Raw genomic sequence first — 23,678 nt, forward strand, 5'->3', positions numbered from 1 at the left:
GTGACATGCCACCAAATAGGAGATTAGGGAGGATTAGTGGCTGGGAGGCAGAATTGATCAAGACGAGTTCCTGGCCTGCCCCGTGGCATTGCATCGCCTTTTTATTCCCACAGCTCTGGGGTCTTGTTTTTGAAACTGATCAGTTTGTGGCTTCCTTGAGGCTACTACCTCTGTTCAGCGCGTGTGTGGTAGCCAGAAAAATTTTACGGGCTCAAAGGCGGTGTGTGCCTGTCATTCCTCACTGCGGGTGTTGAGGCTTTTGGTGGCGAGTCTTCCGAGGGCCAGTCAGAAGAGCGGTAGGACAGGGAAGAGTCGAGACTCTCGCTCGGGGCAGAAACGCGGGCAGAGATCATCTTCAGCCCTCAGCAGCTGCTTGGCCCGCTGTGTGTCCCTCAGATAAGGGCCAGGGATGGCGTTGCCCTCTGCCTCTCCTAAACCACTTGGAGCTACTCCTAGTTTACAATAAACGTTTAAGTTTGGGGCATCTGAGCCAGATGGGCAAACCGGGCTGGCTGCAGCCAAGCGCTCTCCCTTGGCTGCCGGCCCCACGGGAGAAGGCTGTCGCACGGGGCGGCCGTGCTCTCCCCGACCCCTACGGCTGGCGGTCGCGGGCTCTTCCCCGCCCGCCCGCCGCGCCGCGGACCGGGCTGGCCTGCGGAGGGGCCCCGGCCGGGTCCCGGGCCGGAGGCGGGCAGGCCGCACTACCACAGCCGGGGCTGCTCCCGGGGCCGTCCCGGCAGCTGACAGGGCCCGGGCCCCGGCCCGGCGGCGGCGGGGCAGGTCGGGTCCCGCCGCCCCTGCAGGCAGCCGAGGGCGGGAGGCGGCCGGGCTCCGCACCGGGCCGGGGCCGGGCCCGCTGTCCAGCTCCCGGCCGCTCGCCGCCGGTGCCGCGGGCAGCCAGCTGCGCTTGGGCGCCCCCTGGCGTCCCGCCGCCGCGCCGCCCGCCTGTGCGGAGCCGGAGCCGGAGCCGGAGCCGGCCTCGGTCCCGCTCCGCCCCGCTCCGCTCCGCTCCGCCCGCCGCAGGGCTCCGCGGGGACCGGGACCGCGGCTCCGGGACCCGCGCTCCCCCCCGCCAAGACCCTCTCACCCCGGCGGGGGCCGGCCTGCCTCGGCGCACGGCTGGGCCCCGGGGCCTGCCGCCGCCGGGGACCCGAGCCCCGGCGGCTGCGCTGAGGCGGCCTGGCCCCGGCCGGCCGTTCCTTCCCCGCGCCGCGCCGCAGCCCGCCGCGGCGATCTGATCTGCCCTCGCCCCTGACAGTCCTCTTGGGCCTGCTGTGGCCGGGCCGACTTGGGAGGCCAGGCCGGAGAGGGCCCTGCCAAACCGCCGCCGAGGCGGGCGGGAGGGCAAGAGCCCCTCGCAGGGACTTGGGAGGGTCAGTGGGGGCTGCGCTGTGGTGGTCGTGAGGCAGCCCGGAGTGGGGTCCCGGTGCTGGGGATACGGGAGCCCGAAGAGAAAGCTCCCTCCCGCAGCTGGTGTCTGTCGCTTTGTTGTGAAAGCCTGGGAGGTAGGGGAGCAAATCCAGAAGAAATTGCGTCATCAGCAGAAACTGAACTTGAGCTCTTTTATCCTGGCACCAGCAGCCTGTCTAAATGACCCTTAAAGACCAGAGAATCGCCACCGGTAGATGCTGCCGGGGCAGGAGCACTGAACACACGAGCGCTGCCTCCTGTCCAGTCTTCTCTGGATCATATGTCTCCTCGGTGCACCCTGTTTCTGTGGAGTTCACAGTCCTTATCAGGACTTGTTCAGGCTTTCCGCTCAGGAGCTGTCTTCCAAAGAGAAAGGGTCAGACGCGTGCAGGCCAGCAGGACAGTGCACATCGGGGTGGCTGCAAACACCCGCTGCTCCCGTCCAGGACAGCTGGAGCCTGAAGAGCTTTGGTGCTGGAGGGAGATCTCCACCTGTGGCTGGAGGAGAACGGCTGGGCTGGGAAGTCCTAGAGCAGGGAGGAATGGGAATGAGGAGGTGCCTGTGGAAGAAGAGACAAGCAGGGTGGGGCTCAGGATAGGACTGGAAACGTGTGGTGGGGCAGAACGGGAAGTGGAGGGGACAGGAGTGGGTGTGTGGAGCTGGACTGTGACGCAGCACAGTCAGGGAGGGCTGGGCTGGCCCGTGGTGAGACCGGGGGGGTCAAAATGGCTGCGTGTAAGGGAGGTGCATATAGTTGCTGGGCCATGGAAAAAGTCTTGTCAGGCCCGTAGGAGCTATAGGGTAAGCATTTATGCGTGAGGAGGTGCTATCCAGTGGGCAGAGTTCTGGGAGGGGGAGGACTGCAGTGGGCAGCAGTGCTCCTTACTCCCTCAGCCTGCAGTGGCCAGTACCTGCCGTGTAACGTGTGATGAGGAGCTGGCTACCTGGAGCGCAGGCGTGCTTCTTCAGGCTGCCAGCTGTGCTGCTGTCCCATGTGGAGACAGGGAGGGGTAGGATGCTGGGAGGGTATCTTGGGGTTTCGTAATGCTGTGTCTTGTTCCTCGGCTAGGAGAGCCCCCCTTTCTGATGAAGAGTCTAAAACAAGCAGCTCCCAGCACTTGGGGTCTCAAGAGTTTTGCGTCAGCAGCAGCCTTTCCAAGGTGAGCTCCTTGCATGTGTGTTTGGGTTCAAGAAGGCCTTTCCCTGACAGAACAGGCAAGAGCATGTACCCTAGTGGGTCCCGCGGGCCCCTTCTCAAGAGTGGGGCACCTAGGTGCAGTAAGGGCAAAGCAAGGCTCTAGTTCGGCAAGAGCTGTTTGCCACTTCTGCCTCTGTGTCCTGGGGGGGGGCTAGAGAGAAGGTCCTGCCTACTTCGCTAGGAGCCACTTGCACAGCTCTCAAGAACACCGTCTCCCTTCTTGTTGCAGGTGGAGCTCACAGCAGTCAGTGGTGGTGGCAGCAGTGCCCAGGGGCTGGATGCTGATGGCAAGGTGGAGGAGAAGCTTGGGCCCAAACTGGAAGAGCAGCCACCTGATCGCAACCCAAACCTGGAGTGTGCAGGAAAGAGTGTGAAAGATGATGCCCTGGGCCCTCTGGCAAGCCAGGGGGATGGCAGAGGGCAGGAGCCTGCAATCCCCAGAGTTGCAGAGCAGGAGAGCAGTGGTGCTGATGCTGCCTGGACACCTGCAGATCCTCACAGCGACAAGCAGGCTGATGCTCCTCCAGCCTGCTCTGTGGCTCCAGAGAGCGAGCCTGCTGAGAAGGAGAAAACCACCCCAAGCGCTGGAACACAAGGGCCGGGCATGCTGGCAGAAGGGACATTGTCTGTGGTTGTCTCCAGCTGCAACACCTCTGCCTCCACTCCCGCTACTTTTACTTTGAACAGAGTGTGCTTTCCCACATCTCAGGCCCCTGCTATGCAAAAACTGCCCCTGTCCTTTCAGGCTGGGGCAGTTCTGAGCCCGAGCCAGTCGCTGGTGTACATCCCACCACCCAGCTGCGGGCAGCCGCTCAGCGTGGCTACACTTCCAGCCACCTTGGGGGTCTCCTCCACGCTCACCCTCCCTGTCCTGCCTTCCTACCTACACGAGCGTTGCCTGCCAGGCATTATTGCTTCCCCAGAGCTGCGCTCCTACCCCTACACCTTCTCCGTCACCAGACCCTTGGCTTCAGATGCCAAAGTGGTATCTGTGGAGGTGAACCAGCTTAGCTGCCCTTCGCCCTCAGGCGGAAGCGGTGCCCAGGCTGCTGCCGAGGGTGCTCCCCCGTCCACTGCTGGCCCTTCCCTCTCATCCAGCCAGCCTCCGCTGGCAGCATCGTGTGGGAGCGCTGCTCCCTCTTCTGGCACTGGTGCGCAAGCCAGAGCCCCAGCAGCTCCGGAGCCGCATGCACCGGGGGCTGCTGCCACTTCGCTCTCCCCTCTGAAGTCCCCTCCACAGCTGGAGCGTGAGATGGTCTCCTCTCCAGAGTGCAGCGAGATGCCTCTCGATCTCTCCTCCAAGTCAAATCGTCAGAAACTGCCTCCACCCAGTCAGCGCAAAACACCTCCTATGCCCATCCTCACACCCGTGCACACCAGTGGTAAAGCACTTCTCACCACGGTCCTGTCCAAGTCCCAGCGTGCGGCCCAGACTACGGGCAGCAGCGTCACCTCGTGTCTCGGCACCACCCCTCCCTTAGTCATCTTCCCTGAGTTCCTGCGCAACGGTGAGCAGGGCTCCTGGGTGAAGAACACCACACTCATCAGCACCATTCCGGGCACCTACGTCGGCGTTGCCAACCCAGTGCCTGCCTCGCTACTGCTCAGCAAGGACCCGGGTGTGAGCTTCAACAGGGACCCGCGCCACCTTCCCAAGCAGGAGCCTATTTCCATCATCGATCAGGGAGAGCCTCGCAGCGCTGGGGTTCCCTGTGGGAAGAAAGCCAACCAGGTCAGCACAGAAGGACAGCAGGATCCTGCCAGGAGACATCTTCATGGCAGAGTTGTTCCAGGAGCTCCTTTGTGTCAGTCCAAGGACAGCTCCGCCTGGAATCCCGGCCAGGGAAGTGTGTACCCACGATGCCCCGTGAATGGAAAACCTTCTAATCCTCAGCTTCTGCCTCTTGGCTGGTCTCCTTATCATCAGACTCCCCTGCTTTCAATTGGCATCTCCACAGCAGGGCAGCTACCCCCAAACCAGAACAGCTCCTGCAAGCCAGCTGGTGCCGGTGAGCTCCCAACATTCCCAAGTGTCCAGCCCACAGAGTCCAGCACAGCCGCCCAGAGCCTGCCAGAGGGGCTGCCCAGGCTCCCACCTCAGGAACGGGAAGCTGCCGCCAAGAGCAAGAGCTGCCGGGCCTTGCCCAAGCTCTACGAGGAGCCGGCCAATCCAGTCCCGTTGGACGCAGGTCCATCTCTTCAGACCAGTGCTTTGGATGTGAAAGGGGGGAAGGAGAAGCTGGACAACCCTCAGAAGAGTCAGGAGTGTGAGCAACTAGAGGCTGACTCCAGTAAGGAGGGCAATGTACAGACTGAGGCTCCCCAGGGGAGCTGTAGCCTCAAACAGTTGGATGCAAAGCCCAAAAACCAAGTGTTAGCAGCGTATTTATCCCATGATCTGCCCACGGCTGGGCAGCAGAACCTGCGAATGATTTCAGAGGTGCCCACTGTGGCTGCGGAGAGTCAATGCAAGGAGCCAGGCTGTGAAGGCTCTCAGGAGCCACCAGCTGCAGAACCCCTGCAGTGCATGCGTCAGGTGGATCTGTGCAGGGTCAAGAAGGAGCGAGTGGAGTGTGACGTGTCATTTACTTCTGTGACTTGCCTGCGAGCTGGGACTGCTCCTCAGGCCTTTGCAGAGGTCAAGCTCAAAGGAGCAGGCCAAATCAAGCAAGAGGGCAGTGTGCGCTGCAAGTCCAAGCGGCAGCAGGATGGGGACACCAGGCAGGCCCACAAGAGACTGAAGTGCCAAGCCCAGGACAGTGAGGAGTCCCCAAGCAAATCGGGGAGCCGGAGTGTGCATGGCCGGAAGGTGGGTGGGATGGGCTGGGACTGTGGGGTTATGGCAAAGGTTAGCAGGTGAGGTTGGGGGTGAGGAGGGAGCTCGTAGAGGAGGGCAGCTGAGTGCACAGGGTTTTCCACCCATGCTCTTTGGCATTACCTGGCAGTGGATTGATGTACCTGTGTCTGCAGGCTATCTAGAGCAAAAACGGGTCTGGGGTGTCAAAATCGCTGGAGGGCACCAGCATGGTGAGTGGGGGACAACGTTTTGTCCCTTCTCCTTTGCTACTCCAGCTCAGTCAGTCAGCAGCTCAAGCTTCAGTCTGTGTCCTCCATTCGCAGTGGCGAAAACACCATGACAATCCGCATGAACTCAGCAAACGAGAAGGCCGAACCAGCTTGGGATCAGTGAAGGATCACAACAGCCTCAGGGTAAAGCGTAAGCGCAGAAGGCCAGCAAAGACAGAGTTCCCATCTCCGGTGCACCGCGGGGACAGCCACGAGGAAGGTACTTTTGTGAATGGCAATGTGTTCTTGCAGGGTCAGTCTGCAGCTGTTCCTGTCGCCCTGATGCCCATGGGGCCAAACCACTGCTCCCCTGAAGCTGAACAGCTTCTGGACCTACTGGCTTCCTTTAGCATGTTGGGATCCAAAATAGAGCTGCAGCATGATGCTGGATTGCCTTTCGCAGGCCAGCAGATGTGCATGCATGGATCTGTGGCGTGTTTTCTCAAGGCTCAGTTTTCCCCACAGGTTACCTTGAGAAGAAGCCCAAGAACAACTTTCGGGATTTCATTCCAGTGGTGTTGAGCAGCCGGACGCGCAGTCAGTCAGGTGAGTTAGTGCCAGGGGACCCAGGTGGGAGTCCTGGGCGGACTGTGAGCGTTTCCCTGTTTAGTTAGCCTTGTGCCTGTCTTCTGTCCTGCCTTGCAGGTTTTTCTTATAGATACTCTTGGCCTTTTTGTCAGCTAGAAATCCCACTCTCTTGCAGGAAGCATTGCTGGCTCTTCTGCTGGTGTGACGGGAGAGTGTGATGTGAGTGGTCAGGAGATTTTACCATTGCTGGAGGAGGATCAGGAAGAAGAGGAGGAGGAAGAGGAGGAGGAGACATCCTTGAAACGTCGCAAGCTGCGAAAATCCCACAGGACATCACACTATCATAGTCGCAGGGCCAGGGACAGGTCTCTGTCTGAGAGGAGCAGCTGTTACACGAGGAGGACCCGGGAGCTGCCCTGGAGAGTGGAATCACCCAGGCAGCTGTGGGAGCCCAATGAGGAGGAGGAAGAAGATGACAGCCACATCAAAAGGAAGAAAAGGAGACGACAGAAAAGCCGGAAATACCAGACAGGGGAATATTTGACTGAGCGAGAGGAAGAGCGAGTGGGCTACCCTTACAGGAGGCGAAAATCCAAAGCGGGTACAATCTGGGAAGGGGTTTTTGGTACGGGGCTGGGGATCGACATGGGTTTTTTTTGTTTTGTTGCTTTTTTTGTTGTGTGTGGGATTTTGGGGGGGTGTTGTAATCATGAAATGCCATTATTATTAATGGCTAGATGTCCACAGCATGGACTGCTTCAATTGATAAGCTCTTGTTTAAAAAATATTTACAGTAAATTTCAGAGTAGGAAACAGCAGCTTATGTGGCTAATCAAATACTGATCTTACCCTCAGATTAAGACAGAGGGCGTGGGAAAATGAGAATCAGACGAGGTAGCACAGTGGAATATTTCTGGACAAGCATGGGCCCCTGGGAGTAGTGTTCAGCATTCCTGGCTAAAGTAGAGGGACATGGAGCCATCACAATTCAACTGGGCTTCTTTATGCTTTGTCTTGCTTTATTAAGGCAACTTGCAAGCTTGCACCAGGGAGCACAAGGGAGAGAGGATTAACAAAGCTAGAGTGTCTGCAAGTGATGGAGAAATCCCCCTCTCTGGTTCATATTTGCAGCTTTGCTAGGAGGGGAATGCTGTGCCACCTGCCTGTATCCTGCTCACTGCTCTACCTCTGCTCTTGTGTTTTCTCCTATAACTGCCTAGACCATGTGGTCAAACCAAAGTCTTTGATGTGTGTTTCTGTGAGGTTTAGCAGTCTCTGCGGTCCCTTCTCTCTGTCCATGTAGGGACAGTTTGAGGCCATTGGAAGTAAGGCTGGGATTCATCCAGCAGTGCGCCGATGTCTCGGTGTGTGTGCTGACAGCTGGCTGGTAGCTCCTAGCTGTGTCTGAGTGTCCCACAGGTAACTTCTGTCAGGCTTGCAGAAGAGCATGTCCAAACTAGTGCTGGGTGAAGCACTCCTGCCAGCCCTCCGTACCCTTGGGCCTTTCTCTTGGGGGTGATGTAGTGGATACAGACCTGTTGCCTTCTGCCACGTTGGTGCTCAGATTGACAGTTCTCAGGAGAGGCTGAGGTGCTGCTGAGGCACTGCGAGAAGTAGTAGAGATGGCCGTTGTCCTCCCACCAGCTGATCTCCCAAGCTATGTTTCTGCTCTGGCACAGTTTTACCCTATTGCTACAGTGTCTGGGTGCCTCTGTAAGACCAAGAATAAAGTTTCTGATGGACTTCCTGGCATCTTCACAGTTCAAGGGTGCTCTCGGACTGTCTCCTGCTGACACCTGTTGCAAACAGAGCCTGAGAAGGAGGTTTGAGTGCAGCAGCATTTGGGAGGTTTTTCTCCAGGATCTTTACCCCATGTCTTAAGAGTGTCTGTCTTCTGTCCAGGAGCCTGTTTCCCTCAGGGACTGCTTGCTCGGCCCTCAGATATGTGAGCTTCTGTATTTTGGCTTTAGAAGTTGTGGCCTAGAGCCGTTGCTAGCTTTGGAGATGAGGACCTGGGCATTACAATGGCACTGTAAGCTGGCTGGCAGCCAGAGGAGGGATAGGGGGCCAGCCCACGTGTCTGGAGAAAGCAGGCCACTGTTTCCTGTACTAGCTAAAGAATCTGCGTTGTCTTCGGGTATGAAATGCAGCGATCCACTGACAAACACCTGGCTCGCTGGTGCTGAATCCCTTCCAGGAGAGGGGTAAACACAAGCAACCTTTGGTTGCTAATGCCATCTCATCATCTAGTGCACCTAAGAAACAACCAGGACCTCTAGGCTTCGGGGCAGGCACTTGGGTGAAGGAGGCTATATCCCTTTGATGGTGAAGGTAGTGCTTGGATCCACTGGCAGTGTCTCCTCTCTTTGACTGGTACCGCCTTGCTTTCAGGTGGACCACTTTGATCTGGCTGTTCCTCACCTATGAGTGCATGCCCTGGAGTTTCACTGCCACTCAGCTATGGTTGAGGTGTATGCATTGATGAGAGCACTGAGCCAGTGGTGTTCCTCTGTCTCCTTTAGATACTGAAGAGTGAAAATAGATGCAGATTCCTGCCAGAGGCATGTGTTGGACCTCTGGACTAGAGAAACCCACTGTCCACCTCCCCTCTGTGCTCAGAGGAGCAATGGAGTCGCTGGGTTTCCCTCCTGCTGGGTGTGCAGGGGCTGTTGGAGTGTGCCACTTGCAAGCACAGACCATCCTGTTTGCTATATGTTGTCTGACATGTCAGCAGTTTACCCCTTTCTCTTCACGTACCAGTCAGAGACTTGGCTCTTCCTGGCCACATTCCTGACTCTTCTTAGGTTTGTGCCATTTCCTACCCATCTCCTCCATAGCCCAAGGGTGCTATTCATTGCTGGGAAGGTGTTCTCTGACATGGACATGTGTCCTGCCAGGTGAGGTGTATTTAACACTACAGTGTTGGGCTACTTTAAGAGCTTTGCTCTAGAACACAGAGCCCCTGCACGCTGGCAGAAGGAATTGGATATCAGGAAAGGAACATCTCAAGTCCTTGCATACTGCCGTGCATTCATTGTGAAAGTGTCGCAATGCTGTAAAAAAAGAGAAGGACAGTGTTACAGACAGCCCGGCAGAAAGCTCTGTCCGATGATTGCTTCCACAACAGCAAGCAGACTAGTGATTGCTGTGTGCTGCCTTCTTGACAAGTATCATCGCTAAAACTTTGCTTAGTTACAGCCTGAGAGTTGTGCATGCAGAATTCAGACCTGCTGCCCCAGACCATGTCTCGTGGGTGCATGCCACTTTGTTCAGAACAAGGAGATGTCTCTTGTTCCTTGCCTAAGTACATCCAGCATGCTGCATTGTGTCAGGGTCTGTCTAGCCCGCAGTTTTCTCCTGACTGTGGCAAGTGCAGAGGCTATGCAGGGACAGCAGTCAAGCACAGCTGCTTCCTGGACTTAAGCCACGTGGGCTTCCCCTGCATCCAGAGCAGCTAAATGAGGGCTGTCCCTACCCAGGCCTTCTACACCTTGTTTATGGGTCTGTTGTCCATGACTTTGCCCAAATCCTTTCTGGTCCTGCTGATAACACCTGGCTTCATCAACTCCAGTGGCAGTGAAGCCCTGAAGTTCCCTCCGTGCTGTGCAAAGTCCTTTATTCTGTGTTTTTTAACTGATCTCTCGCTCGTTTCATCAAGTGCCCTTCAGTCTTGTGCTGCAGGGTTGGGTGAACAAGATTCCTCCACTCAGCTGATCCACCCTGTTATGATTTTTGCAAATTTTGGTCATGTCCTTCTCAGCTTTCTCCTCTCCAGATTGAGGAGTCCCAGACTCTCTTGTAGGGCAGCTTCTCCACCCCTCAGCTGTTTTGGTTGCCTTTCTCCACTTCCACTCCATTCTTCCTGAGATGTGGAGACCAGAACACCACAACAGTACTTGAGACATGCTTGCTTTGAGATTTTATTTGTGGTTCTACCTTGGTATCTTGGCCAAACCCATTTTTCTGTGCAAGATCCATGGCCCCTGCTTCCTAGCAATAACAAGACATAAGTGGAAGTTATATGTGGTGCTTGATGTGGAGAATCTAGAGTCTCAGCATAATGTGGAAGCTGAAGACGCTGCTCCTGGAGATCTGCAAAACCTGCCTTGGCACTGGAGGCAGCAGTGTCCCTAACGGATAGAAAGTTTCATTTCTGGAGTTTATCCTCTTGATCCCTTGAACTAACCCACTGGGGCATCTAGCTTTTCACCTAGAAATGAAGCAAAGTCTTTGTTCCCAAAACTGTGGAGAGAGCCTGGCTTGAGAGACTCAGACTCTGCAAAGCTGTGTACAGATGCCTCCTCTGTCCTTTGGTCTGCACAGGTCTCTTCCTTTGTAACCTGTTTCATTCCAACAGTGATCACCTGCGCAGAGGGAGGTGTATGGCATCATACAAGCCAAGGTGGTTATTTGTTCACAGGGCTTTACTTTCTCGTTCCATACTTTGTTTTCCTGTTGCTGTCGTGCCTTTGCTACAGGATGTTGCTGTTTCATGGAAGCAGAGCACCTGTCCTTGCATGATGCGCAGGGCTCTGTAATGAGCAACCTGCAGCTCTGTATAATGCAAGGAAGAAAAGACTGGATTTCTCTTGAGGCACCCTGGTACTTCCTACCTGCATGCATATTAATTGAAACTTTAATGTGCTGCTTAACTTAAGGGGAAGACGTGAGAGGGCAAGGCAGGGTCTGGTTTTGTAGGCAGCAAAACAATGACTGTTCACAGGCAGCTTAAAGGGGATGCCTCCCGCGTTTTCTGTCTCTCTAAGGGGTATACCCTGTGAGTCCTGTTCAGCCTCGCAGGTAGGGGAGCGCACCATTTGGCAGCATGCAATTACCAAACTACTGGGAAGTGTGCTGACAATCTGGGTTGTTTTGTACTGGGTTCCCTGTGAGACCTAAGGAAAAGCCTTACTCGGTTGTGTGCAAGCCCCAGCTCTCAGTAGGCTCGGCCTTTTCAGAGCAGGACCGCTGTCTGTCGTTGAGTGTCCTGTGACCATGCTGAATCTGTTCCTGAAGGGGAGAATCTGTGTATTCACTCTGCTTCTACTTACTGCGGTGCCTCCACCATTGGTCTGGATTTCTGGATGTGCAGCCATCAACGATGGGCAGTTTGTTTTGTCTGGTGGCAGAGGTCTGGGTTGCTGGCCTTTAGTGCTGTACCTACAGAAGCTCCTCATTGCCATTTTTCCTTTAGATTTTAGGTACCGGAAGCAGAAAGAGCCTGTGAAGGGTAAAGGCACAGAGCTACGACTGAGGAGCAGGCTTTCCCCATCCCCCCGAAAATCTCAAGGACGCCCAGACTTTCGGAATGGCTTCTTCCTGGAGCACTCTGACAGCTCTCCTGTCCAAGAAGAGCTGGAGAAACCATCAGGAAAACGCAAATGTAAAACAAAACACCTGGCAGGGATCTGTGATGAGGGAAAGGTATGGCTTGGATTGATGAGGGGAGCACGCATGGGGAGAAGAGAGAGAAGGGGACTCCTGTTAGTATGCCATGGCAACATGTGCCAAGGAGTTGTATTCCTTTCTTTTCCAGGGGAAAGGCTGCTGGAACCAGCCCAAAATGCGCTCTCTGAAGAAGCCCCAGGACTTGTGGACACTTTGTAAGTCCCATCGGGTCAGCCCAGGGAGTTCCCCCGAATTGCCCATGGCCCAAAACATTCCTCCTGGCGCTCGACGGCTGATTGTGAACAAAAATGCAGGGGAGACCCTTCTGCAGCGAGCAGCTCGCCTGGGCTACAAGGTAAGTTTTGGTGCCCTTTTCTACTTTGTGTCCTGTGCTGCCTTGTCTGGGTTTGTGTGTAACCAGGCCCACAATGCTCTTGTTCCTGTAGGATGTAGTGCTCTATTGCCTGCAGAAAAAGAGCAGCGACGTGAACCATCGTGACAACGCTGGCTACACAGCTCTGCACGAAGCCTGTGCACGAGGCTGGATCGACATCCTCCACATTCTGCTAGAGCACGGTGCCAACGTGAACTGCAGTGCACAGGATGGCACAAGGCAAGCCAGTGAGAGGGGAACACCTGCGGAAGCACTGAGAAGTGTGGGGGCAGGGAGCAGGGCCTGTTTTTCAGGATGAGCTGTTGGTCATCACTGGATTTGTCTTAATCCAAAACATTTGCTTTGCAAACTCTCTCAGTCTCTTCTTTTTCTGCCAATGCTTCTGTCCTTGCAGGCCTGTCCATGATGCAGTAGCAAACGACAACCTGGAAACCATGTGGCTTCTACTCTCCTATGGTGCTGATCCCACTCTGGCCACTTACTCTGGGCAGACAGCTGTGAAGCTTGCCACCAGTGAAGTGATGAAGCGCTTCCTCTGTGGTAGGTGCTGAGTCTGGGGGTGGCAGTGCTTCTATCCTTCTGTCTGGCAGCATACAGGACCAAATCTGGGTGTCAAAGGGTTTAGAAGTGCCTGAGCAGCAGGTGACTGAATAATTTTGCTCTGTCCTGATGTGTATGTGTGTGTGTGTTTACCACCCAAACTTTAATTATAGAATTGTATACTGCTTTCCACACAAGATACAAGTCACTTTTCCGTCTTTAATGTGCAAGGAGATGGCAATGCTGTGGTCACACAACTAAAGACAGTGCTGTGTATGAGGCTTGGAGGCACTGTTCCACAGTTCCTGGTTCTACTGCATAACCAAAGTGAACATATTTTTGCTGCCAAGTAATGATGCCTTCTACTCAAAAACAGCTCTGCCCAAATGCTGCCTGCCTGACATTGTTAGAAAGGACCATTTTGGATCCCTGTGGCCGAGAGTGAAGCATGCCTGCTCTCCGCACTGTTTGTGTAAAAGCAAGATGAGTGTTGTGGCTTCTACACAACAGCAAGGAAGAGACAGCTAGAGTAGCGGTGATTCCCCCAAAAAATCTTGTTTGCCAGCTGTCTGTCTGAGCTCCTCCAGGCTTAACTATACATGCAGGTGTTGAAGATGTAATTTTGAACTCAAGACAACCCTAAGAACCTTTCTTTCCAACCCACTTAGTGTTGTCAGTTGTTTTCCCTTTTCAGCTTCTATTTCATGTTCTGAGGCCCAGGGTCATGTTGTCCCCCTCCCGAGTGTGGGTACCCTTCTTGCAAGTTACAGTTCAGCTTTTGCCACAACACCTAACTGCAAAGTGGGGAAAAGCAGCAGAGGTGAAGTGGCTTACCCAGGATCAATGGATATGCATGCCAGGATTATGCTTTGGCCAGTAGATAAGCATTAACCCTCTCAATTTTTTCTCTTTAGATTACCTTTCAGATCTCCAGGGGCGCACTGATGGAGATCCTCGAACAGCATGGGACTTCTACAGCAGCTCTGTACTAGGTGAGTTCAGTCTATGCCATTTCATTTCCAGCGGCAGAGCAGAGAGAAGTGATGCTAGGTAATGACACATCATTCACTCGGGTCTGTGTCCCTCCCAACTCACGTCTTGGATAGAGATCTTACTGTAATGTTACATGCTGGGAGTTGCTCCTGAAAGGTACTTTTGGGGGGGAAGCTGCATGTATGGATCCCTCCAAGCAGGCTGAACACAGCATGCAAGACTAGACTCCAAGTGCTGCTGGCGATTCCTGAGTGTCTTTGGGTATCAATCCCAGAGCATGTTATTCTTGTAGCAGTTCCCTGCTAACCAGTCATCAAGATAAAACCAAGGAAGGCAGAGGACATACTTCTTCCTTCAAGGTATAGAAGTCTTGAACTTCCAGGTTCCAGAGCTGCCTGTCCCTCTCCTCTTCTTTGGAGGGGAGATATTCATCTGGAGAAAGTCCTCTTCTTACAATGCCAGGCATTTCCCAGTGAAGGCATGACTTGTACCTTTTACTGTCACTTCCTGAAAATTGTGGTTACCAGCTTAGAAGTTTTCTTGAAACGATACAGGCACAAGGTCCACAAATAGTTCACTGTGTTGTTCCAGTTCCCCTAGGGTCCGTGAATGAAGATGTTCTGGATCTAGCCGTGGGCCTGTGGCAGACTTGCAGAGTCCCTCCCAACCACTTCTGAGGCAGTGGATCAGCACTGCCAAGCCCTTCATAAAGACTTAGATTATTTATGCTGGCAAGCTAAAAAAAAGGCTGTTGATTTTAGTTGGTCACCTCCATCATTTCTGACATCCTTCTAGAAATGAAAAAAATCAGATACATATGGGAGGGTGCTTTTGGTAGAGGACTTGTCCTTGGAGGACCCTGATGTCTCTTCATTTCAGAATAGAAGAAATTCTGTACTCCTAAGAAGGCTTTGTTCATAGGCTTTTGCACCTCAGGCATGCCAAGGAAACTGTTGAAACCACAGCCTCCTTCCTCTAGATTTCTCACTCACATTGAAGCTATCACAAGCCTTTAAGAAGCAGCCTCTTTACCACAAGAAAAATAGCTATTCTTTGACTGTAATATTTTTAAAGTAAAGATATTATCCCTTTTCATTTATCACTGATTCCCACTTGGATTTCTCTGATAAACAAGGAAGGAAAATTCTGTGTGGTTTTGTGGGTAGGAGAGTTTGGCTCTCTTTGGTTACTGCAGCATGCTGAGTTCTTGGTTACCTAGCAAGTTTATGTGTTTGAGTTCTAGTATCTGCTTATGTCCCGTTCATCAGTGTCCTTTCCTCTTGAAGATCTTGGCATGGGATTGTAGACTGCCAATTCTCATACCCTCTAGGAGACCCACTGCCACATGCATGTAATTTAGAAATGTGCCATCTTGTTTTTCTTTATACCCTAATGCCTGAAATGTAACCGGTGGATCTTGGAAAAGCAAGCTGATTGTGTTTTGTTCAAATTAACTGCCTGTTTCAGTTCTTTCATTTCCATATCCCTCAGCTTGTCTTGAAAAATCTTGTCTTGCATCATGTCTTCCCATATTTCTGTCCTCCACCCCTGTAGGCAAAAAGAAGGATTTTTTTTTTTTTTTCAGTAAGCAAACCATCGCGGACTCTTTTGGTATTTCTTGGGGTAATGGAGGGGTATTGGGATGCCATCAGTGATGGCAGTTCACTACTCACAAGGGCCTTACTTAGACACTTGGCTAATACATGGAAAATCTCCACAGGGAGTGCTGGGGACTGCACTTCTTTTCCTTCCCGTAGACCTTAGTCGAGCTTTACAGAGTATTTCTTTATTTGGTGGTGGAAGACTACTACCTTCTCTGTTAAACATGTCCTACCTCTTCCAGTAGAACTTCACACTAAATCCTAACCACTGTGGATGTGTCTCTACTGGGTCTCTGTCATTCACATGATACCATCTGTCAGGTTTTGTCTTCCTTCTCTCCTGTGCTACCTGAAGTTGGTTAACAAGACAGACAAATCCTGTATTGATTTGCCCGTACCCTTCCCTAGAAACATCATTTCATCCTTGCTGCAGTGGAAAGATCCTTCCAGTGTTGGTTGTGCTAATGCTCGCATCTCAAGTGCTTCAGACTTTAACAGGTACCTCTGCACAGTGCTTGGGAGAACATAGGTTCCTCCTAGACATGAGAGTGATGAGCCCTGGAGTAATGTCAGCCACACAAAATGTTCTGAAAGTCCATGGCTTTGGTGTTGCTTGTGGGATATTTCTGGCTCGGAGAGAGGACAGCAGAGATCCCAAGCTGAAGCACCACCACACTGCTGTCAGAGGGTCAGTCACGCTGCCCCTCCTTTTGCCCTTCTGCATGGAGTGTTCCCCGTGCTGCCCTTGATACTGCCTTTGGGAGGCTGCGTGGCAAGTTGCGGCAAGGAACTAACCCAGCTGGGAAGTAATCCTTTATCCTGCCAGGTCTGTTTTCAGTGGGCACAGAAAGGGACCTTCCTTCTCATCCACACCTAGGTCAGCTTACAGCAATAGTGAAATGGCAGTTTTACAGCATTGTCACCTGTGCTTTTCCAGGCAGTACTGCAGGACACTGTGTGAGTTGGCAAGGAAGAGCAAGATGCCTGAGCCTGAGACAAGGGCCTGGTTTCTTTACAGTGATTTTTACTGAGTGTAAAAATCAGTTGGCTCAGTTATCTTCAGCAGTCACCTCGGGTTACCAAAAGCAGATACTCCCCAGGGCAGGGAAGTACCTGGTTCTGCTCTGGAGTAACTGAGCTGCTCCCAGCTGTCACAGGCAGCAAACCAGCTCAGCAGAAAACAGTTCTCCTCCTTCAATGATTCAGTCCTTCAAAGTTTCCCTTTCCATCAGATCCACCAGCTGAAGCACAAAACATTGCATGTCCCTCAGGGTGGAGGAGAAATCCCAGGCCCCTGCTTGATCTGTTTCTATTCTTTGAGGCAGGAATGTTGTCCACATTTTCCTTTAGGCCTGCAAATCTCTGGGGGCCAAAAGATAATGAGGGAAGCCAGGGTGTGGGATCTCTGAGGTCTGAGTATGGTAAAGTCATCAGCATCTTGCACTTCATGCTACTGTAGTTCCAGATACAAAGTCCCACTCCAGGGTTTTGTTCTACACCTGGGACTAGCATTGTTGTGCCTGATTGTCTCCCTGTGACTCTGCAGTGGTACAGGATGTTCCTGTTCTTGTTGCAGCCTTCACTTGGGCTAATGAACAGGACTGAGTGAGAAGGATTTTCAGGATAGACATTGGACCATATTGTTGCCACATTGAATGCATTTAATTCTTTTTTCCTGGGTTGCTCAAGAAATTTGAGTTTTTTCAGTGATGGCATCTGAGCTTTGCCTAGCAGTGATATCAGGCCAATATTCATGTCACTTATTTTTGTCCTATTCTACAATAAGTTTTGAAGATTTAAGCACCCTGTTTTTCTGTTTCTTAGGGAATTTTTTTTCCTTGGCAGGATTAAGAAATTGTTTCATTTTTTTCTCCGAGACCCCGGTTGAGTCTATGTCTCCTGTCATCTGCTGTTGTTTCTCTATTAAAATAACATGCTTGCTGGGTGCTGCATTTATTCGTAGAGCAGTATGGTGCGTGGAGCTTTCTCATGCAGCACACCATAAGATTTTTTTTTTTTTTGCAGCCTTTTCTCTCGTGCATAGTGTTGAACTTTTGTATGATTGGTTTATTTGCGTACAAGCACATTTGTTCTGACTTCTCTCTGTAGAATCTAAACTCTATTTTCTGGAAGTTTTTTGAGTTACACTGTATTATCTCAGCAGGTCAAAAACACTCTGCAAACCCAAGACTATTCATACCTCTTAATAATAAAATCCAGGCAGCAAGCTATTTTTCAACAGATGCTTTTCAGATTGGTGAATAGTAAATTTAACTGTCTTTAAATGGTTTAAGGATCAAGTGTGCTACTCTCCATCTCCTACGGAAGCAAATCCTGCTGGAGCTCAGATACCTCCTGGAACAGCCAGTTTTAAGCCAGAAATCTGTGGGGTTGGTTCTCTGAAGTCACGCTTATTGTTGTTTGGTTGTATTAGTCTCTAGATCCGCTGCACATTTTGGTGGCACAGCCTTGCAGTCCTTATTTAGACACAGTTGCTGGCACACACCTCTGGATAACCTGCTGACAGTTGTCAAGAGCAGGATCTGCGTGGGAAAGTACTCAACGAGCAGACCACAGTGCCTTCCTTTATAGGACCTGTGCAGACAAAGCATCTCATGCATCCACCTCCTTCCTCTCTGATGCAGGTTCTTCCAGGCCGAGGACATGTGAGGGTAGAAACCAGGGGGCTGAGGCTGTTTCAGGGAGAGTCTGGGAGGTCAGCATGTGGTTGACCCAAGAAAAGACTGCCAGTCGAAGTGGCTGATTTTGCAAGCAGGCAGTGCCTTGTCTCGCATGCAGGATCAGTGTAAACCTGAATGTTGCTGCTGTGACATAAGATTTTCTTTCTACCTAATCCAGTCATTGAGTCAAGTCTCAGTGTGCAGAGCAGCCAGTGCTTGCTCAGAGTTTCTCTGAGATGAGGGGCTGGAAGGACAGCAGGAGGAGCCCCTGGGACTTGGCTCTTACAGTTGCTGTGACACGGTGGGAAGGTGCACATGAGATTGTGGTGGTAGCCGGTCCAGCTGGGCAGAGCTGTTCCCCAGGGAGTGATAAGCGCAGGCTGGTGTGAAACTGTGAGCAATACCAACATCTGTTTTGCTTGTTGCAGAGGGGAAAGATAGCATTGGATGCGATCTTCTGCTCAACCCTCCAGGAAGTTCAGACCAGGAGGAAGAGGAGCAAGAAGCAGACAACTTCATGTTTGAGTTCTCAGACAAGCCACTGCTTCCCAGCTATAACCTCCAAGTGTCAGTCTCTCGGGGGTGAGTATCTTTTCCTGGAGCAGAGAGCATTTGGGTGACATTAATGCTGGGGTGGAGGGGGAGCTCACAGAACAAAGCCCTTGAACTTGTGAGGATAGCAGCAGTACAACAAAGCCTTAGGCTGTCCTCCAGGTGAGGGGTAACACGAGATGTTCACATGTCTGCCTAAGAGCCCAAGCTGACTGTGTGCTAAGGAGACAGGCCGCATAGAGTTGCACTTGTCCTGTAGATCTCAAAGCACTCCTCCAAAGGGGAGATATGTTTATCCTTGTTCTCCAGGTAGAGACACAGAGGAATGGAGCTACTGCATCTTCCCCAGAAGGAGCAAATTGCTGCTGGTGAGGCAGTAACATGCCTCTTGTGACACACTCCCCTTCATACACCATCTCATAATGAAGCATTGCATAGACTCTTTTTTAAGAAAAATGTGAGGGTAGAAACCACACTTTGTAAGCCCTAAGTCAGAGAAGCAAGTGGAATATGCATGGTAAGATGGAATTTGTTTGACTAATTCTCAGAGGTCCACCTCTGAGGTGGTCACCTTCGTCTCTTGTTGCAGTCAGCAATGACTTGACAGCAGGATTTATTCAAACGAGGGCAGGAGTGAATGTCAGGCTGAGATGAACCACTGGGTGTGACCAATCAGCTCTCCAGTGACTGTGGAGGAACCTGGGGGGGATGCTCACTTAGATGGGCAAGTGAAACCTTAGAGAGGTCCCAGCCTGGGATTCGTTGGCTGATGGCTGGCACGTCAAGAAGCCTGTGAAGTCCTTCAGTCCCTGTTTTAGTCTCCCTGGTCTTGTCCCCCAGAGTTAATAAAAAGAGGAGAAAGACTGAGGGTCTATAGATGAGGGAGACCTATATGTGGGGGAAGCAAGCAAGGAAAGATCCCTTTGGTTTAAGAAAGGACTTGTTTTAAAACAAAACCGAGAAGCAGCAGAGGTAAAGCCAAAAAGGTAGTTGGTTTTGTGTCAGCTGTCTGGTGCCTGCTGTTCTGTACCACTGGTGGTCACAGCCCCGGCATCCCATTCACAGTTGGCGGCATGTCAGTCATTTCAGCTCCTTGAGGTTAAGAGCAGCTTGTGTGTCTTAGGGGGTTGTTTTCCTTCAAACGTGGATGAGAGATACTGGGATGAAGACAGAGCCTTGCAGGAACACCGTCAGTGTCTGGAGATGTGCAGCTCTCCGGGTCCTGCTCCTCGCGTCCCTGCAGAGCGCTGGCTGTGCAACGGCAGGGGAAGCACGGCTGCGTCGCTTGGGACAGACCCAGCCGTCCTCAGTGAGCAGGAGTGTAGTCAGGGCTCTCCTCGAGCAATCCTGCTGCATGGCCAGATGCGTTCTGCTGCCGCGTGGTGTCTCTGTGCCGTGCCTGCCAGGCAGCCTCCCTCTCTCCTCCCTCTGATGTTGCTCCTAGCCCCATTTTTCTCCAGCGATGGTCAGCAGCAGCTTGCACTGATGGGCCCAAGTAGATTGTTTCCCCTCCGTCGCGGGGAGGGCTAAGTCAGGTCACAGCGCTGGAGCTCCCTTCTCCACCTCCTGTGACGCCGCGGCTATTACGTTGGCTTGGACTGCAGGGGGGGAGAAAGGCGACTTGGAAGAGGCAGCAACAAAAGCACTACTTTTCCGTTTAGTGAGTTTCCTCCTCTTGCCATCCTTGCAGGCCCTGCAACTGGTTCCTCTTCTCCGACGTGCTCAAGCGGCTGAAGCTGTCCTCCCGCATCTTCCAGGCCCGCTTCCCGCACTTCGAGATCGCCACGCTGCCCAAGGCGGAGTTCCAGCGCCAGGTCTCTCTCAGCCAGGTGCTGGCACAGGAGGAGGTGCCAGAGAGCCCCGAGCCAGCGCCGGGCGCTGCAGAGACAGTGGAGCTGGTGCACTACGAGCCCGAGCTGCTGCAGCTGCTGGGTTCAGCGGTGGAGTACCAGGCCTGGAGCAGCTGACGGGGACGGATCGCTCCCTGCATCATGAGGCAATAATAAGGACCAACGGGAAGCGGCCCTCTCAGTGCCAGCAGCAGGGACCCGAGTCTTTGGCCAGCCAGCCTTCCTCTCCTCAGGGTCTTCTCCAGCTGGGGAGAGAGGACCCTCGCCTCCAAGGACTTCCCAGGGTCCCTTCACGACAAGCGACAGCGGTTGCAGCCGTCGGCCCCATCCGGCTATGGCGGGCACTGAAGCCCCCTCCGTGGGGCTGCGTGAGCTGGAGCTTGTGGGGCAGTGGCGGCTCCGGCTCCGCCGAAGCGAGGGGTGGTGGGTGCCACTGCCCCTTCCCTGCCTGACCCCATGGAACTGCGCCTCTCTGTTTGCTCCCCCTCCCCCTCCCAATGTCTTCCATAGTATTTATTTAATTAGTATTTAATTTGTAATGTTTCCTTGGTTGTTGCTGAGTCTGTATCACTGTGATGGTGAGCTCTGGGCTAGGGGACGAGGGCTTCCTCCGGCCCCTCTCCAGCACTCCCCGAGGCTGGCGCTCCCCCTGGACCAGCCAGCCCCTGAGCCGCAGACCCAGGGGGGGTCACGGCCCTCGAGGGTCGGGCTCTGGCACCTCGGCTGGGAGCCTGGGAACGGTCAGTTCCCTTAGCTTTGGAGCTGGCTTGTGCTGAAGGCGCTCACTTGCCAGCTGAGAGCCAGCCCTGCTGCTCCATCCTCTCACCGGGCTCCTTCCCGCATCTCATTCGTGCTGCTGCTCCCACTCCCCGGCGGCCATCACACGGGCAGGCGCAGCCCGTGGACCCCAAGCGCACCCCACGCTTCCTGGCAGCTTGTCCCCCTGCCCCGGGGTCTCTCGCCCACTCCTTGCCCTGCGCGGTGTCTGCTCGGCCTCCCCCCGCTCCCCGCGCCCCTCCTGTGTCACCAGGAGCAGTTCTCTGGGAGAGGGCAGGCACGGCGCCCGCTGCCCGGGTGCGGGGCAGGGCTGCTCCGCTCCCAGGAGATGGTACAGTTTTATTGTACAGGTGCTAATGGGACCGAGGACGGGACAATCTTGTTTTTTCTGGCTCTCCCCTGCTCTGCAGCGGGAGCGTTGGGTGGGTTTTTTTGTTGGTTCGTTTTTCCTTTGTGTTGTGTTTCTTCCCAGCCCGGGCAGGTGTTACCCCTTCCCCTTGGACTCCCAGCTGTCAGCCTCCCCTCTGGGGGCCGGGCAGCGCCTTGTTTAAGCCGAGGGTTTTTTGCCTTTGGGTGTGTATTCTGGTTGCTCTTTCTGATTTCTGTTTTATTATAAGCAGCAACAGGCTGTGGTGTCAAAAACACTGATGTACAGAAAAAAACCTGCATCAGGCCCCCCGTCTCCTGCCTTTTCTTCCTTGTTCCGTCTCTGATGCCTGCTGCGGGCCGATTTCCTTGTGTGATGGCCTGAACCTGTGGGTCAGCAAGGGGAGACAGCAAGGTTGCCTGCCCAGAGCTGCCCACAGCCTCAGCTGGCAGTGATGCCTTTGTGCACCCTGCAGCCATGGAGCAGGGGGACGTCGTCGTGTCAGAAAAGCTGTTGGGGAGACCCTGCTGCTCCTCCCAGCGCACGGACACCCGCTTCTGGACTCAAGCTGACAATGGAAGCTCTGTGGCCGAGCCCAGCTGCACCCAACCACCACTGCTGATGGTCGGTGAGCTGTGTCCAGCCCCCGTGCCCAGCAGCCCTGGCTGTGGGGCAGCTGTTCACTGCCGGGCTTCACCCCCATGGGAGCAGAGGGGGCTTGTGGGGCACTGCTGGGATTTTATTTGGGTTTTCTTCTTGGAAACCAGGCCTCGGAAAGAGCCATTTTAAACCTCTCTCCCTACTCCCCAGCCCAGGTGCCCTCGAAGGGCGCAGGGAGGCCTCAGCCTCTCCACGTGCCCACGGTGCACCTGAACCCCAAAACAGCTCTCAAAGTGTCAGCCCCTGTGCGGAGGCAGTGAAGGGGTGCGCGGGAACATGGGACAGGGCTGGGGGCACACGCACGGCCACGGCACTGGTGGGGTGGGGGTGAGGGGGGGTGCGTGCCTGTGGGAAGCGGTGGGGGGGGTTGCTGGTGGCATGAAAAACACGCACACGCAGAGACACACGCACAACTGCTTGCAAAGCAGCCGTGATTCTATGGCGTCATCATCTATCCGTGCCTTTCTTGATCACGCTGGCGTGATCTGGGTAGTCCAGGGGTGTCCTTTATTCTTTGTGGATGGCTTTAAGCTTCCAAGAAACAAAGGTCCTTAACTTCAGGGTGGGTGGGGGCTGTCCTTCTCCTCCTTGCAATGAGCTGGGGTCCTTTAGTCATGCTGACGGAACCCTGACTGTGCAGAATACAACGTACGCTCTCTGCATCTTCAGCCAGTTCATACGATTTTGTACGATAAAGACTAATCGGTACAAGAGCGAGGGAACGGGATTTCCTTAACCCCGGCACCCAGCTGGCTGTGGGTAGGTGTGCCTACGGGCAGGCTGGACAGTAGGAGGGTGCATGTTTGGGGGTGGTTGTGGTGGTGAGGGGGGTTGGTGGGTGTACCCGCACACAGGCAGCAGTAGCAGTGATGGGGGGGTGCACAAGCACATCTGGCTGTGGCAGCGATGTCCACACGCATAGCTGGCCCCTACGGCAGTGGGATTCTGTGTGTGTGTGAACATGTGTGTGTGCACGTGTGTACATGCACTTCTGTGTGCACAGCCAGCCACTGCAGCAGCACGTGCATGAACACCTGTCTGTGTGTCCCCGGGCTCTGCAGCCCAGGTTCACCCCAGCCCTTTGGGGGGGTCCCCGCTGTGCCAGGCCCCCGGATTCCTCAAGTGCTCTGCCTGCACCCCCTCCCTTGCAGCACCCATGCTGGGGTTGGTACTGCTGTGGGCCCACGCTGGAGCTGGAGCGGCTGCATCTGCCTTCCCAGGGCTTGCTAGGGTGGCAGGAGGGAGATGTAGCTGCAGCCCGAGTGTAGGTCAGACCCCCCTCGCCCAAGACAGCGGCTGGACAGCTTTGCTTGCCAGCTACGCTTTCTCACCAGACCTCTCTGTACCCAACCAACGACCCCAGGGAGAAGCGAATATATTCTGTGAACAAGCCCAGCTTGGAGAACCACAGTGCTGCTTGCTCTGCTTTTGGACCAGCTGACCTGAAATAAAGCACCACAGCTACATGCTGCCATTCGGCCTTGGCCTCTCCCAAGCTGTAGCTCTCATGCTGGAGCAGGCAGCGATCCCCTCCCTGAGGCCTTGCTGCGGCCGCACCCAGCTCAGCACTAGTGGAAATACTGGCTGGAGATGCCAAACCCCGCTGGCTGCCATGGCCAAGCCCTGCCCTGCTCCTCTGCTTCTCCTGGTTGCTGTTCCTAGGTGATGCTGG

At 53.9% G+C, this 23,678-nt stretch overlaps 1 protein-coding gene across 3 annotated transcripts in view; it reads left to right on the forward strand.

The window, feature by feature from the left end:
- BCORL1 (BCL6 corepressor like 1) overlaps window positions 1-21,653 on the forward strand; it is a 30,188-nt gene extending 8,535 nt beyond the window's left edge. For 2 of the 3 annotated variants that reach the window (XM_049828241.1, XM_049828242.1), the window contains exons 3-14: window positions 2,481-2,571; window positions 2,839-5,418; window positions 5,730-5,895; window positions 6,141-6,221; window positions 6,379-6,804; window positions 11,398-11,627; window positions 11,740-11,946; window positions 12,038-12,204; window positions 12,380-12,525; window positions 13,440-13,517; window positions 18,229-18,382; window positions 20,043-21,653. In XM_049828241.1, coding sequence (XP_049684198.1) covers window positions 2,481-2,571; window positions 2,839-5,418; window positions 5,730-5,895; window positions 6,141-6,221; window positions 6,379-6,804; window positions 11,398-11,627; window positions 11,740-11,946; window positions 12,038-12,204; window positions 12,380-12,525; window positions 13,440-13,517; window positions 18,229-18,382; window positions 20,043-20,319 — 4,603 coding nt within the window. In that variant the 3' untranslated portion in view covers window positions 20,320-21,653. Of the gene's footprint in view, window positions 1-1,270; window positions 1,994-2,480; window positions 2,572-2,838; window positions 5,419-5,729; window positions 5,896-6,140; window positions 6,222-6,378; window positions 6,805-11,397; window positions 11,628-11,739; window positions 11,947-12,037; window positions 12,205-12,379; window positions 12,526-13,439; window positions 13,518-18,228; window positions 18,383-20,042 lie in introns of those variants that run through there. The other variant, XM_049828243.1, reaches the window with a different exon arrangement.
- Window positions 21,654-23,678: the final 2,025 nt, after the last annotated feature.

The sequence above is a fragment of the Accipiter gentilis genome, chromosome 24, assembly GCF_929443795.1.
Source record: "Accipiter gentilis chromosome 24, bAccGen1.1, whole genome shotgun sequence".
Classification (NCBI taxonomy): domain Eukaryota; kingdom Metazoa; phylum Chordata; class Aves; order Accipitriformes; family Accipitridae; genus Astur; species Astur gentilis.